Source organism: Symphalangus syndactylus, chromosome 12 (assembly GCF_028878055.3).
Source record: "Symphalangus syndactylus isolate Jambi chromosome 12, NHGRI_mSymSyn1-v2.1_pri, whole genome shotgun sequence".
NCBI classification, from domain to species: domain Eukaryota; kingdom Metazoa; phylum Chordata; class Mammalia; order Primates; family Hylobatidae; genus Symphalangus; species Symphalangus syndactylus.
This window is the reverse complement of record NC_072441.2, coordinates 82,440,529-82,457,148: the sequence shown is the minus strand read 5'-3', so window position 1 is coordinate 82,457,148 and position 16,620 is coordinate 82,440,529. Positions and strand designations below refer to the sequence as shown.

Sequence of the window (16,620 nt, the reverse complement as noted above, 5' to 3'; positions counted from 1 at the left end):
TTTGAGACGGAGTCTCGCTCTTTCGCCCAAGCCGGAGTGCAGTGGCACTATCTCAGTTCACTGCAAGCTCTGCCTCCCGGGTTCATGCCATTTTCCTGCCTCAGCCTCCTGAGTAGCTGGGACTACAGGTGCCCGCCACCGCGCCCGGCCAATTTTTTGTATTTTTAGTAGAGACGGGGTTTCACCGTGTTAGCCAGGATGTTCTCAATCTCCCGACCTGCTGATCTGCCCGCCTCGGCCTCCCAAAGTGCTGGGATTACAGGCTTGAGCCGCCATGCCCGGGGATTCATTGATTTTTTGAAGGGTTTTTTGGGTCTCTATCTCCTTCAGTTCTGCTCTGATCTTAGTTATTTCTTGCCTTCTGCTAGCTTTTGAGTTGTTTGCTCTTGCTTCTCTAGTTCTTTCAATTGTGATGTTAGGGTGTCGATTTTAGATCTTTCCTGCTTTCTCTTGTGGGCATTTAGTGCTATAAATTTCCCTCTACACACTACTTTAAATATGTCCCAGAGATTCTGGTATGTTGTATCTTTGTTCTCATTAATTTCAAAGAACATGTTTATTTCTGCCTTCATTTCGTTGTTTACCCAGTAGTCATTCAGTAGCAGGTTGTTCAGTTTCCATGTAGTTGTGCGATTTTGAATGAGTTTCTTAATCATATATCTGAGTGTTTCTACACTTATTTTCTTTCCTTCTTTTTTTTTTTTTTTTTTTTTTTGAGACAGAGTCTCACTGTGTCACTGTGTTGCCCAGGCTGGGGTGCAATGGTGCTATCTCGGCTTACTGCAACCTCTGCCTCTGGGATTCAAGCAATTCTTGTGCCTCAGCCTCCTGAGTAGCTGGGACTACAGGCACGTGCCACCATGCCCAGCTAATTTTTTGTATTTTAGTAGAGACCAGGTTTCACCATGTTGCCCAAGGTGGTCTCGAGCTCCTGAGCTCAGGCAATCCACCTGCCTCGGCCTCCCAAAGTGCTAGTATTACAGGTATGAGCTGCCACACCCAGCCCTAAATATTTTCTTATGGGCAAGAGTTTTATTTTAGATTTTATCACATATCACCTTTTATCTTTGACTCTTGTATTTTTTAGAAAACATGAAGGTAGTTTTCCTTGTTTACAAAGCTAGGGCTGAGGGGCCAACATTTCTTACAAGAACATAAAATTAAATTAATTTTAAAATATATTTATTTTTCTTTAGAGACAGGATATTATTCTGTCTCCCAGGCTGGAGAGCAGTAGAGCAGATCATAGCTTACTATAACCTCAAACTCTTGGACTGAAGTGATCCTCCTGCCTCAGCTGCCCTAGTAGCTAGGACTGTAGGTGCATGCCACCAAGATCAGCTAATTTTTTAATTTTTTGTAGAGACAGGTTCTCACTACGTTGCCCAAACTGGTCTCAAACTCCTGGCCTGAAGTGATCCTCCTACCTCAGCCTCTCAAAGTGCTAGGATTACAGGCATGAGCCATTGTGCCTGATTTTATTTTATTTTATTTTATTTATTTATTTATTTATTTATTTATTTATTTATTTACTGAGATGGAATCTCGCTCTGTCTCCTAGGCTGGAGTGCAGTGGCGCGATCTCAGCTCATTGCAACCTCTACCTCCCGGTTTCAAGCGATTCTCCTGCCTCAGCCTCCCGAGTAGCTGGGCTGACAGGCCTGCACCACCTCGCCCGGCTAAATTTTTAGTAGAGACAGGGTTTCACCATCTTGACCAGGCTGGTCTCAAACTCTTGACCTCAAGTGATCTGCCTGCCTCGGCCTTCCAAAGTGCTGGGATTACAGGCGTGAGCCACCGTGCCCAGTGCCTGACTCAATTTTAAAATGTATTGACTGCCTACTATTTTCCTAATATTATTTATTTGTTAGTAAATATTTATTGAATGGCAACATGTAAGGTCCTCTGCTAGGCACTGGAGATGATGAATGAGACAGACATGGCTTCTGCCCTAATATACTTATAGTCTAAGGCAGACTATCGCTGGAGAAGGCAGACTTTAAACATTACAACTGTGTTAAGTGCAAATACAGGAAGACTTGAGAGCTTCAGGGGGACCTAACCTCGTCTTGAACAGGCGAGGCTACCCTAAGAAAGTGACATTTATGCTGAGACCTGAAGTGGTGACAGGAAGAGGAAATAGCAAGAATGAGCTCAAGAAGGTGAGTGAGACTAAGTCAGAGAGGCACGAGGCATAGATGAGGTTCTAAAAGGGCAACAAGCCCTCATGCCCAAGTGCTTATTAAGCTTCTGCTTGTGTCATATTTGCTGATGTCCCATTCACTAATGTAAGTCACCTGACAAAAACCAGAGTCAAGGTGGGTGGGACTACACAAAGGCATGGATACCAGCAGGCATGATTCACTGTGGACCATTAATATAACTATTTAGGCCAGGTACAATGGCCCATACCTGTAATCTTAGCCCTTTGGGAAACTGAGGCAAGAGAGTCACTTAAGCCCAAGAGTGCAAGACCAGCCTGGGCAACGTAGTGAGACCCCCTACCACCTCTATTAAAAAATAATAAAATATTATTTAATATATTTTATGCATATAAAATATGTAGACATGTTATATAATTTATGTATAATATATACATATTATGTATAATATACCATATCATACATATATATAATATATGTATTTTAGTGCTCTCTATTACATTGAATGGTTCTACATCTACCCAAATGCTCATACCAGAAATCTAAAAGTTAGCTTTTGTACCACTTTCTTCTACACCGGAAGATGATTCTTCTTCACAATACAAGTCTGAATATCTCTCTTAAAATCCTTTTTTGGTTGCTATTTACTGAACTCTCATGACATGCCAGGCACTGCACTAACTACTTTATACACTTTTTCACATAATCTTCTAACCACCATGAAAGATTGGTATTATTATCCCCATTTTGTGAATTTATTGATTTATCAAACATTTATTTAGTTCTTACTATAACTGGCTCAGTTTTAGGACCTAAGATTACAAAGGTAAATAGATGAAGCAGCAAGCTCTCTGACATCGAAGCCCGTAGTCCTGACCACTGACTATACTGTCACCATATTGTCTTCAGAGACTCCCCATTCTTTCAGGGTAAAATTTGTACGTTGTGGCTTAACAGACTGACCCTGTTTACTTCTTTGGTTTCACCTCTTATTACTATCCACACATATTCTGTATTTTTCTCACCCTCAACAACTTTAGATCCCTAGCTATGACAAGGCTTGTCATTCTCCTTTCCTTTGCATATATTGCATATGTTCTATTTTCTTAAAACATGCTTTTCTCGCATCTTCACTGGGCTGAAATCTTCCTCTAGGGAACCTAGGAGTTTTCTGTCCCTCTATATTCCCAATCTGAAGTAAATATTCCTTCTTTGTGCTCTTATATACTCTATGTGCTCTGTGCATACTTCTATAATAGCACTTATCACACTGTATTGCAGTGATTGGTTTACTACTCAGTCTCCCCTCACTAAACTGTGGGTTTCTTCGAAGGCAAGGATTGTGTTTTCTTCTTAATTTCTGTATTCTAATTACCTAGCATAGCAGCTAGCATGTAGTAGGCCCTCAATAAATATTTGTTGAATGAATGTGGCATCACGAGAAACTGCCTCACAGATTTAGGCATGATTATATATTGAGGACAAAATTAAAACTGACCTAAGTGAAGTGGCAGATTCATGTTTGTTAAATTAAAAAAAGAAAAAAAGGCCAGGTGTAGTAGCTCACACCTGTAATCCCAGCACTTTAGGAGGCTGAGGCAGGAGGATCACTTGAGCTCAGAAGTTCAAGACCAGCCTGGTTAACATAGCAAGACCCCATCTCTACAAAACATTAGCCAGGCATGTTGACGTGCACCTGGGGTCCCAGCTACTTGGGAGGCTGAGGTGGGAGGACTGCTTGAGCCGGGTAGGTAGAGGTTGCAGTAAACTGTGATTGCACCACTGCACTTCAGCCTGGGTGAAGAGTGAGACCCTGTCACATACACATACACACACACACACACACACACACACACACGGAAAAAGAAAAGAGAGAGAAAGGTGAAGAAAGAGGAAAGAAAAGAAAGAGAAAGAAAAATGAATGATTAAAGCAGAGTCAGAATATGGAAGCCTTCAAATACAAGTTTAAGGAGTTTGGATTGATCTAATTAAGAACAGTTAGCCATTTAAAAACTTTGTTAAGTGACTTACATGACATGTAAATGTAGAGAACAGTTTAGGAGAATGAAAGATGAAAGATCCCAAAAGACTATATCCCTTTCTTACTTCCATTTGTAAATTGGACAAAAAATTACACTTGTCAGCCTATTTTTAGACTCATAGACCATCAAAGCTAGAAAGAATTTTAGATTTTGCCTGGCCCAGTCCCTCATTTAATAAAGGAACTAAGAGATAAAGTGTTTGCTTAGGGTCATATGGGTACATGTTGACATGGTCAGCACAAAAACCCAGTTTTCAGGCCGGGCGTGGTGGCTCGTGTCTGTAATCCCAGCACTTTGGGAGGCCTAGGCGGGCAGATCACGAGGTCAGGAATTTGAGACGAGCCTGGCCAACGTAGTGAAACCCCATCTCTACTAAAAATACAAAAATTAGCCAGGCATGGTGGCACGTGCCTGTAGTCCCAGCTACTTGGGAGGCTGAGGCAGGAGAATCGCTTGAACCCGGGAGGTTGTGGTGAGCTGAGATCACGTCACTGCACTTCAGCCTGGGCAACACAGAGACACTCTGTCTCAAAACAAAAACAAAAAACAGTTTTTTCTTGTGTATTTCCCCATTGAGAGTTTTTCCTCCCCTGCAATAAGGCACCATTTGGAAAAACTGTGGCAGAATGTGATTTTCTAGAAACACGTGCGTATTCTACATGTTATTGTTTCTCACAGGGTATTTTTCTGCATGTTTCCAGGTCATCAGATCCTTAAAGTACATCAGATAAAAGGGACTGTACTCATTGGAGTCAATTTTGTGGGCTATTCAGAGAAGAAACGCCCGAAAGTGAGTAGAGATTATAATACAAGAAATATAAATTAAATAATGGGAATGTAAAGCTCTTCTTTAAAAGTTGTACAACTGGCCGGGCACAGTGGCTCACGCCTTTAATCCCAGCACTTTGGGAGGCCGAGGTGGGTGGATCACAAGGTCAGGAAATCAAGACCATCCTGGCCAACACAGCGAAACCCTGTCTCTACTAAAAATACAAAAAATTAGCCGGGCGTGGTGGCGGGCGCCTATAATCCCAGCTACTCAGGAGGCTGAGGCAGAAGAATCGCCTGAACCTGGGAAGTGGAGGTTGTAGTGAGCCGAGATCGCGCCACTGCACTCCAGCCTGGGTGACAGAGCGAGACACTATCTCAAAAAAAAAAAAAAAAAAAAGTTGTACAACTTACATAAAGCTGAGACTATATACCTCTGTAATTATGTTATTTTTGGCACTTGAGAGAGTCCTGGAAACTTCTCCCATAGAGCTGAAGAATTAGACATTGATATTATTATTATTATTATTATTTGAGATGAAGTCTCGCTCTGTCACCCAGGATGGAGTGCAGTGACATGATCTTGGCTTACTGCAACCTCTGCCTCCCGGGTTCAAGCAATTCTCCTGCCTCATCCTCCCAACTAGCTGGGATTACTGGCACCCACCACCATGCCTGGCTAATTTTTGTGTTTTTAGTAGAGATGGGGTTTCACCATGTTAGCCAGGCTGGTCTCAAACTCCTGACCTCAGGTGATCCGTCTGCCTCACCCTCCCAAAGTGGTGGGATTACAAGTGTGAGCCACCGTGCCCGGCCAAGAATTAGATGTTTATATTCACTTTTGTGGTTCTTATTATATTTCTAGGAAATTTCCAACTTGCCCAGATCTATAGATGTGGAACTGCTCCTGGTAGATGATGTAGCTGTAGTGCCTGAGAATGCCACCATCTATAACCACCCTGATGTGAAGGTAGAAGCTGTAGGAGTCTAGTTAAATGGAATCATATTGGAGGGGAAGTTATTAAAATTAATAGCATAACAATTAAAAAGCTCACCTATGTGTTAAAAATAATTGATACATATATGTAAAACACATATATAATAGTTTCACTGTCCTTAAAAATCGTACCTTAATAATTGTATTTTGTCTTTTGTCTATTCACTTTAATCTTTTTATCCCATATTCTTTCTTAGGTAGGTAGAAATTATTTCCTTTGAGCTATTTATAAACAGAAGCAAACAGAATATTGTTTGTCTGATTTTTCCATAGGAAATATTTAGCCTTGTGGAAGGATCTGGTTATTTTTTAGTCAACAGCAGTGAGCAAGATGTTGTCACCATCATTTACATGGAAGCAGAAAGCTCTGTTGAGGTGAGCTCTACAGACAGTCCCAGATTGATGGTCTCAGGCCAAAGCTCATTCTGAGGAGACTGGAAAAATTCCATTTTGTGTCTAAAACTTGTTACAGAAGTAACATTTTCCTTTCTTTCTTTCTTTAACCTATATAGATTCTTCAACCAAAAGGGAGCGCTTTTTTTGCTTCTGGTTGAACAGAGACAGTATAAGAGATCTCAGTTAGAAGATTTCTGTTAAAAGAAGTTTCATTTTTATAAGTTTAAAAGCACACATCTGTGTAGATACTTAAATATTTAAATATACTATTGACTTTATTTATTTATTTATTTATTTATTGAGATAGAGTCTTGCTCTGTTGCCTGGGCTGGAGTGCAGTGGTGCGATCTTGGCTCACTGCAACCTCTACCTCCCAGGTTCAAGCAATTCTTCTGCCTCAGCCTCCTGAGTAGCTGGGATTGCAGGAGCCCACCACCATGTCTGGCTAATTTTTGTATTTTTAGTAGAGATAGGGTTTTACCATGTTGGCCAGGCTGGTCTTGAACTCTTGACCTCAAGTGATCTGCCCAAAGTGCTAGGATTGCAGGTGTGAGCAACTGCGCCAGACCACTGTTGACTCTATAACACGAATATATGATGTTTTCAGCCAGGACATGACAACTCAAAACATTAACCTAACTCCATAGTCAGTATGCCAAAGGATTTATTTTTAGTTGATTTATAGTAATAAAAATAATACTATATATTAATATATGTATGTAGTTCCTTTCTAAGAGCTTAAAGTAATTTAACTTACCCTAGTCATAATATATGTTTTAAAAAGGGAAGACTGAGGTACAACTGATGTGAAAAAAACATGCTATTGTGCAGAAACTGTAGCACAAAGAAAAAACAGTGTTAGCTGGCCCAATGCTTTCTCCCCCTACTAGTGATTGTGGCATAAATCCATGTGATTTTTCTTCATGACATCCTTTCCCTATTCATAATTGAGAATCTGAATATGTATGTTGGATTCTGCTTGAATTCAGTCAACATAAATTCTGCTCTTACTATTTGTTTTTGTTTCATTTTGTTTGGTAGAGGTAGGGTCTCACTCTGTTGCTCAGGCTGGAGTGCGTGGCATGATCATAGCTCACTGTAGCCTTGAACTCCTAGATTCAAGTGATCCTCCCACCTCAGCCTCCTGAGTAGCCGGGATTATAGGTGTGTGCCACCATGCCCAGATATATATATATTTTTTTGAGACACTCTGTTTCCCAGGCTGAAGTGCAGTGGCACAATCTCAACTCACTGCATCCTCAACCTCCCAAGTTCAAGTGATCCTCCCTCAGCCTCCTGAGTAACTGGGACTACAGGCACGGACCACTGTGCCCAGCTAATTTTTGTTTTGTTTTGTTTTGGGTAAAGACAGAGTTTCACCGTGTTGCCCAGGCTTGTCTCAAACTCCAGGGCTCAAGCAATCCTCTTGCCTCAGCCTCTCAAAGTGCTGGGATTACAGGCATGTGCCACCAAGCCCAGCCTTGCTAATTTTTTTAAAAGTTTTTATGGAGACCAGGATTTTGCTTTGTTCCCCAGACTGTTCTTGAACTCCTGGGCTCAAGTGATCCTCCTGCCTCGGCCTCCCAAAGTGCTGGGATTATAGGCATGAGCCACTGCGCCCAACCTATATTTGTTCAAGTACAGATTTTGCCATGATCGGAAACATCACGTTAAGTGTACATATTATGCTATGCCTGAATAATGTTACGTGATGTCTGAGAGTCCCCAGTTCAAAGAAAGCAAGATGTTGTCTATTCTGCTTTGGGTGAAAATAGTTGCTTTGATTATGCTTGGAGCATGTTTGCTTCTTTATCCAGCTACCATCTTCTTACTTCTAGTTAGTTCCATTACATCCTGGATTTCTTATCTTGGAGGTCTATGATCTTTGTTTGGCTTTCTTGGGTCCAGCAACAGCCCACCTCAGGGTGTCAGACATACAAGAGCTGGAGCTTGATCTGATTGATAAGGTGAGACATGTTTGCTTTATCTCAGAAATTAAGCAAGCCTTATTCTCACTCCCCAGCATTCCTTAATATAGTCTCTGCTCAGCTACTGTGTGTGTATACCAGAACTTCTGGTAATGTTAATGCAAATACCTGCCCTTAAAGAACAACATTTCAACATTAAACAGATGAAGATAAATAGACTGTTAAAAAACAACTTAATACACATAGATTAAGCTTATTTGATTGAAGGCTAACCAGGATCATTTAGCATGAAAGAAAAAAAAAGTACACTGCCCTCTAAGAGTTAGACTGCCATTGGTGAATGAGACACCTTTACTAAAATCTTTTTCTTTTTAACTACTAGGTTGAAATAGGCAAAACTGTGTTAGTGACTGTGAGAGTTCTTGGCTCTTCCAAACACCCATTCCAAAATAAATACTTCAGAAACATGGAACTCAAACTGCAGTTGGCTTCTGCCATTGTCACCCTGACGTAAGTACCATTTCAATACTTCCTTCCCACTATGCATATCATAAGACTCTCCCTCCTAGTAACCTGGTCAGCTTTCCCTTAGATTATTTCAGATTTTCTCCATTCATTTTTTGTTAGAATACATTTCAGCCCATACTCTCTTCCCATATTCAGCTCTCTACAAAATACCCATTTGAGCCTGGCATGAGGGTACATGCCTGTAGTCCCAGCTACTCAGGAGGCTAGGGCAGGAGACTCACTTGAGCCTAGGAGTTGGAGGCTCTAGCGCACTGTAATATAATTGTGCCTGTGAATAGCCACTGCACTCCAGCCTGGGCAACATAGCAAGGCCTACATCTCTTAAAATACACACACACACACACACACACACACACACACACATTTGAGGTCCTCAGATGCCTTGTTTGGGGGCTAAGGTCATATGTCGTTAATATTTCCATTTTCTGAAACCTCTCCTTGGATGATATCTTTTGGGGGTGCTTCAGGCTAGAGAACCCTTCAAAAATATATTTAGAGGCAGAGGTACTGGTATTCCCCTCTGAGAAAGGAGAAATTCAGGAATTTCAGGCAATTTAGTATTTGCAATTTTACCTGTCTATTTTTATATTGCCCTTATTCCTCTGGAGCCTTAGAACAAATTTTTGCCTCTCAGGAGCCTTCCACCATTCGCTTGAAATTTGTCTTCACTCTGGAAATTTATTTTCTGGCAATTCCCCCTAACCAGAGTTAAAATGAGCAGAAAATGTTAAACACCTTGGAAAGATGCACCACTGGCCACTTTCAGAACCTGATCTTGGCCAAGTGTGGCGACTCATGCTCCAATCCCAGCATGATGGGAGGCTGTGGCAGGAGGATTGCTTGAATCCAAAATTCAAGACCAGTCTAGGCAACACAGTGAGACCCTGGCTCTACAAAAAATTAGAAAATTAGCCAGGCGCGGCCGGGCGTGGTGGCTCACGCTTGTAATCCCAGCACTTTGGGAGGCTGAGGCGGGCGGATCACGAGGTCAGGAGATCGAGACCATCCTGGCTAACATGGTGAAACCCCGTCTCTACTAAAAATACAAAAAATTAGCCGGGCGTGGTTGTGGGCGCCTGTAGTCCCAGCTACTCGGAGAGGCTGAGGCAGGAGAATGGCGTGAACCCGGGAGGCGGAGCTTGCAGCGAGCCGAGATCGTGCCACTGCACTCCAGCCTGGGTGACAGAGCGAGACTCCGTCTCAAAAAAAAAAAGAAAAAAAAAAAAAAAAAAAAAAAAAAAAGAAAATTAGCCAGGCGTAGTGGTATGTGCCTGTAGTCCCAGTTACTCAGGAAGCTGAGGTGGGAGGATACCTTGAGTCTGGGAGGTTGAGGCTGCAATGAGCTGAGATCATGCCACTGCACTCCAGCCTGGGCAACAGAGTAAGACCCTGTCTTGAAACAAAACGAAAATCTTTCTCACCTGAAAATACATGGGTTTTTGCAGGCCAATGAAGGAACAGGAAGAATACTCTGAAAATTATGTTCTTCGAGCTACCGCTATCGGGCAAACCACACTTGTGGCTATTGCCAGGGACAAGATGGGAAGAAAATACACATCAACTCCTCGGCACATTGAAGTAGGGAAATTATCTCATCCAAAATTTGTACTTTTTCTTGCTTAACATCATTTGTCTTTTTCTGTTAGTTTATACAAGTTAAAAATCATTTGGCTGGCTGGGCACAGTGGCTCACACTACCGTGTGAGCACTTTGGGAGGCTGAGGTGGGAACATCACTTAAACCCAGGAGTATGAAACCACCCTGAGCAACATAGTGAGACTCTGTCTCTACAAAAATAAAAATAAAATAAAATAAATTGGCCAGACATGGTGGTGTGCCTGTAGTTCCAGCTACTCAAGAGGCTAAAGTAGGAGGATCACTTGAGCCCTGGAGGTTGAGGCTGCAGTGAGCTGTGATTGTGCCATTGCACTCCAGCCTGAGTGACAGAGAGAGACCCTGTCTCAAGAAAAAAAAGCATTTGACTGAAAAAAGGATAGTGTCTAACTCTTGATCTTAGCCAAAAGGCCGAGAAGCAATAGTGTCTAACTCTTGCACAACATGCAGTATTTTTGGGTTTTGTTTCTCTGTATAAAACAGTTCTTATAGAAAAGTTGGAAAAACATGTGTAGTGGTGCATGCCTGTGGTCCTAGCTACTTGGGAGACTGAAACAGGAGTGTTACTTGAGCCCAGGAGGAGTTCCAGGCTGCAATGAGCCATGATCATGCCACTGCACTTCAGTCTGGGTGACAGGATGATATCCTGTCTCTTAAAAAAAGAAAAGAAAAAGAAAAAAAAAAAGAAAAGAAAATTTGGAAAGCACAAATTTTACGCCATTCTCCTGCCTCAGCCTCTCCGAGTAGCTGGGACTACAGGTGCCTGCCACCACGCCTGGCTAATTTTTTGTATTTTTTAGTAGAGACGGGGTTTCACCGTGGTCTCGATCTCCTGACCTCGTGATCCGCCCGCCTCAGCCTCCCAAAGTGCTGGGATTACAAGCGTGAGCCACCGCGCCCGGCTTGGAAAGCACAAATTTTAAAGATGTTAAATGAAAATCACCTGTAATTTCACTACTTAGAGGCAACCATTGTTTTTTTGGTTTTTTTCGTTTGAGACAGAGTCTCGTTCTGTCGCCCAGGCTGGAGTGCAATGGCGCGATCTCAGCTCAGTGCAACCTCTGCCTTCTGGGTTCAAGTGATTCTCCTGCCTCAGCCTCCTGAGTAGCTGGGATTACAGGTGTGAGACACTGTGCCAGCCCAGCTGTTCTACTTTTATATGTGTTCAAAAAAAGGAAAGTTAACTGTAAACATAATTTTAATGGTCACTTTTACTCTAGTGAGTGGATATATAACTTATTTAAGTATTCCCACATAAATACTTTTAAATTTTTTGCTATTACAAATAAAATTGCATGTCTTTGTGTGTAACTTTTTTGTATATAATTAAGAGTTTTCCTTAGAATAAGATCATGATGGGCTGGGTTTGGTGGCTCATGCCTGTAATCCCAGCACTTTGAGAGGTTGATGCAGGAGCATGACTTGAGCCTAGGAGTTTGAGACCACCCTGGGTAACATAGGGAGACCCCATCTCTGCAAAAAATTAAGAAATTAGTCAGGCATGGCCAGGCGTGGTAGCTCACGCCTGTAATCTCAGCACTTTGGGAGGCTGAGGCAGGTGGATCACCTGAGGGTAGGAGTTTGAGACAAGCCTGGCCAACATGGTGAAACCCCGTCTCTACTAAAATACAAAATATTAGCTGGGCATGGTGGCAGGTGCCTGTAATACCAGCTACTTGGGAGGCTGAGGCAGGAGAATCGCTTGAACCTGGGAGGCGGAGGTTGCAGTGAGCCAAGGTCTTGCCACTGCATTCCAGCCTGGGTGACAGAGTGAAACTCCTTCTCAAAAAAAAAAAAAAAAAGAGAGTCAGAGAGAGAGGAGAGAAAGAAGAGAGAGAGAAAGAAAGAAAGAAAGAAAAAGAAGAAAGAAAGAAAGAAAAAGAAAGAGAAATAGAAAGAGAAGGAAAGGAAAGGAAGGAAAGGAAAGAAAGAAATTAGTCAGGCATGGTGGTGCACACTTCTGGTCCCAGCCACTCAGGAGGCCGATAGCAGGAGGATTGCTTGAGCCCAGGAGTTCAAGGCTGCAGTGAGCTGTGATCATGCCACTGCACTTCAGCATGGGAAACAAAGCAAGACTCTGTCTAAAAAAAAAAAAAAATTAAACGACCATGATATGTTATAAAATTGACTCTAGTTAGTTACTGTTATCCTTTTGGTTTTCTCCTTCAAGGTGTTTCCTCCATTCAGACTTCTTCCAGAGAAAATGACACTGATTCCAATGAATATGATGCAGGTGAACTTACAGGAAGAAAAATAAGATTTACCTTTTCTCCTTACCTCTCTCTCTCTCACACACACACACACACACACACACCCCTCTTCCTATTGATCTCTTATTTACTCTCACCCAAGTACTATTGGATCTGATGAAGAACAAGATTAGTATTTTCCCTGACCTATGATGTACATCATATAAAAACTCCCTTGGAATCTCATGGATCATTTGCAGTACTTCCATTTCTTCTGCATTTGAGTTGATATGGGATATGTTGTTCAAGAAATGGGGGAAGATGAAGAAGTCAAGTTGCTTGGACAAAGTGTTGGGAAAAGAGACATGATTTCTCCCTGATGTTCTAGGCATTCAATGGTATATTTAAATTCCAGGTAATGTCTGAAGGTGGCCCCCAGCCCCAATCCATCATTCACTTCTCCATCAGTAATCAGACCGTGGCTGTTGTTAATAGGAGGGGGCAAGTTACAGGGAAGATGGTTGGCACAGCTGTGGTTCATGGCACCATCCAGACAGTAAATGAAGATACTGGCAAAGTCATTGTGTTTTCTCAGGTATTGGTTATTTGCTCTGCTCTGCTTCTACTCTTCTATTGAGGAACCATACTGGGGGAGATGGGGAAGCAGTGGTAATGAGGAGGGTGTCAGCAGCCCAGGAAGAGCCTTTTAGTGCCCCCACCTGGCATTCTGTCAACCAGGCATGGAAAATGTTATCTTTAGTGAAAACCCCACAGAGTACTTGGCACTGTTATAAGATATGGTCCCCATCCTTAAAGAATGCTTTGAAGAAGAGAAAAACAAATATGTCTATCTAATAAGTTTTTTCCAAATGTTTGTAATACAAAATAATGTATATATTTATGGGGTACATTGCCAAGACCAGCTCGGTTGTGGAGACGCTAACCCAGTGGCGCTAGAGGAATTAAAGACACACACACAGAGATAAAGATTGTGGAGTGGGAAATCAGGGGGCTGACAGCCTTCAGAGCTGAGAGCCATGAACAGAGATTTACCCACATATTTATTGACAGCAAGCCAGTGATAAGCACTGTTTCTATAGATTATAGATTAATTAAAAGCATTCCTTATGGGAAACAAAGGGATGGGCTTTGGCTAGTTATCTGCAGCAGGAACATGTCCTTAAGGCACAGATCGCTCATGCTATTGTTTGTGGCTTAGGAATGCCTTAAGTGGTTTTCCGCCCTGGGTGGGCCAGGTATTCCTTGCCCTCATTCTGGTAAACCCACAGCCTTCAGCATGGGTGTCATGGCCATCATGAACATGTCACAGTGCTGCAGAGATTTTGTTTATGGCCATTTTTGGGGCCAGTTTATGGCCAGATTTGGGGACCTATTCCCAATAGTACATGAGTTATTTTGATGTAGGCATACAATGCATATTAACTACATCAGGGTAAATGGGGTATCCACCACCTCAAGCATTTATCCTTTCTGTGTTACAGACAATCCAATGATACCCTTTTAGTTATTTTTAAATAAACTATAAGTTATTGTTGACTGTAGTCACCCTGCTGTGCTATCAAATACTAGCCCTTTTTCATTCTATCTAACTATATTTTTGTGCCCGTTAATCATCCCCATAGCCCCCCTACCCACCCACTACCCTTCCCAGCCTCTGGTAACCATTGTTCTACTTTTTTGTTGGTTTGTTTTGGGTCGGAGTTTTGCTCTTGTTGCCCAGGCTGGAGTGCGATGGCGTGATCTTGGCTCACTGCAACCTCCGCCTCCCGGATTCAAACGATTCTCCTGCCTCAGCCTCCCAAGTAGCTAAGACTACAGGCACGTGCCACTACGCCCAGCTAATTTTGTATTTTCAGTAGAAATGGGTTTCACCATGTTGGTCAGGCTGGTCTTAAACTCCTAACCTCAAGTGATCCACCCAGCCTCCCAAAGTGCTGGGATTACAGGCGTGAGCCACCGTGTACAGCCCATCATTCTATTCTTTATCTCCATGAGTTCAACCGTTTTAATTTTTAGCTCCCATAAATATATAAGTGAGAACATGTGAAGTTTGTCTTTGTCTTTCTATGCCTGGCTTATTTCACTGGACATAATGATCTCTAGTTCCATCCATGTTGTTGCAAATGACAGGATCTCATTCTTTTTATGGCTGAATAGTACTCTGTTGTATATATGTACCACATTTTCTTTATCCATTTGTTTGTTGATGGACGCTTAGGTTGGCTCCAAATATTGGCTATTGTGAATAGTACTACAATAAGCATGAGTAAGGTTTTTTACTGAATGTTAAAAACAATAGCAAACTAGTTATCATAAGCATCTCTGTACACCCCACAGAAACTCCCTCTTACTAAGCTTGCTCTCCATCCTGTTGAGCAGGATGAAATACAGATTGAAGTTGTTCAGCTAAGGGCTGTTAGGATCCTTGCAGCTGCAACTCGGCTGATCACAGCTACCAAGGTCAGTATGATGGCTCTGTTCAGGGCTCATTATTCTGATAATTGCAACTGGGCAGAATATATAGCACAATGCCACTATTTATTTTCAGATGCCAGTTTATGTCATGGGAGTAACCAGTACCCAGACCCCTTTCTCCTTCAGCAATGCTAATCCTGGGCTCACATTCCACTGGTCTATGAGCAAAAGGGATGTATTGGATCTAGTGCCCAGGCATTCGGAGGTAAGAACTTACCTGTTTATTGTGTTATCTTGTGGATCTTGATATTAAATTTATTTTATCATAAGTTGATTTTTGTTTTGAGATGAGGTCTCACTCTGTCCCCCAGGCTGGAGTGCAGTGGTGCGATCTCAGCTCACTGCAAACTCCACCTCCTAGGCTAAAGTGATCCTCCCACCTCAGCCTCCCGAGTAGCTGGGACCACAGGCACATGCCACCATGCCTGGCTAATTTTTTTGTATTTTTTTGTTGAGATGGGGTTTTGCCTTGTTGCCCAGGCTGTTCTTGAGCTCCTGAGCTTAGGTGATCCACCCACCGTGACCTCCCAAAGTGCTGGGATTACAGGCGTAAGCCACCATGCTCAGCATATCATAAGTTTTAGACTGATTACTCACTCCCTAAACTACACAATATTATTACTTACTTACTTATCCTACTGTTCTCTGAACTCTGAAGTCTGGAAACCTGCAAAGCAATAAAGAATCCAAATTTGAGTGTGCAGATAATGCTGTATGATTATTTATTTTTATTTTTTTGCTGGAAAGAGCTCTCAAAAGTGATCTTTCTTTTAAGATTGTATTTATTAATGTTGTTGTAATGTTGTATTTGTGAGCAGATGACTATGTTAAATGAGTAACACTATGAATATAAAGTATATGCATAGAGTTTAAATATACAATTTTTATTTTTTATGATGTTCAGACACACATTTGATTATATTCATAATCATGGTTATGCTACATGCTGGGTGATTACATTAACAGTAAGAAAAGTAAATGTGGAGGGCTGTAGGTGGCATTGCTTTGTTTAGCATGCTCCCAGCCCACCCTACTTGGAATTGGGGAAGAACTGGATTCCCATGTCAGGCGCCATGGGTACCATGGATCTGTAGTCACCTACCAACTGGGCAGCTGATTCTGGACTGGGTGTCTTATATCAACGACAAATTTAAGAACAGTGATTAATTAAACTGCCCCTCCGTGGTTCCCTTTGGTATCTGGTGGTATTGGCTCTTCCCAATTCACTACCTGCTGTGTCTGGAACCATAGAAGACCTCGGGATAGACATCTAGTATATCCACAGTTCAACTTGAGAGTATATTTCTCTGAAAAAAAGCTTTGATGTTTTGATGCATATAGTATTAAACCTCACACTGAAACCTGAAAAAGGCAAAAAAAAAAGCAAGTTTGGCAGAAACTATGTAAAGTTTATTGCTGACAAATTTTACCTAAATGAAACTCACCCAAGGTGGTCTGAGTACAGTGGCAACCAGCTAGGTCTGGGTTTTACCTTAGGAA

The 16,620-nt window shown here is 42.0% G+C and overlaps 1 protein-coding gene and 1 pseudogene across 5 annotated transcripts in view; one reads left to right on the top strand and one right to left on the bottom strand.

The window, feature by feature from the left end:
• Positions 1–16,620, top strand: part of NUP210L (nucleoporin 210 like) — a 156,118-nt gene that overhangs the window by 91,081 nt on the left and 48,417 nt on the right. For 4 of the 5 annotated variants that reach the window (XM_063626389.1, XM_063626387.1, XM_063626388.1 and 1 more), the window contains exons 18-27: positions 4,906–4,994; positions 5,838–5,942; positions 6,243–6,344; positions 8,204–8,332; positions 8,676–8,803; positions 10,267–10,399; positions 12,606–12,668; positions 13,040–13,219; positions 15,025–15,105; positions 15,194–15,325. In XM_063626389.1, coding sequence (XP_063482459.1) covers positions 4,906–4,994; positions 5,838–5,942; positions 6,243–6,344; positions 8,204–8,332; positions 8,676–8,803; positions 10,267–10,399; positions 12,606–12,668; positions 13,040–13,219; positions 15,025–15,105; positions 15,194–15,325 — 1,142 coding nt within the window. The remainder of the gene's footprint in view (positions 1–4,905; positions 4,995–5,837; positions 5,943–6,242; positions 6,345–8,203; positions 8,333–8,675; positions 8,804–10,266; positions 10,400–12,605; positions 12,669–13,039; positions 13,220–15,024; positions 15,106–15,193; positions 15,326–16,620) is intronic. The other variant, XM_063626385.1, reaches the window with a different exon arrangement.
• LOC134734935 (uncharacterized) lies at positions 10,712–10,858 on the bottom strand (annotated as a pseudogene).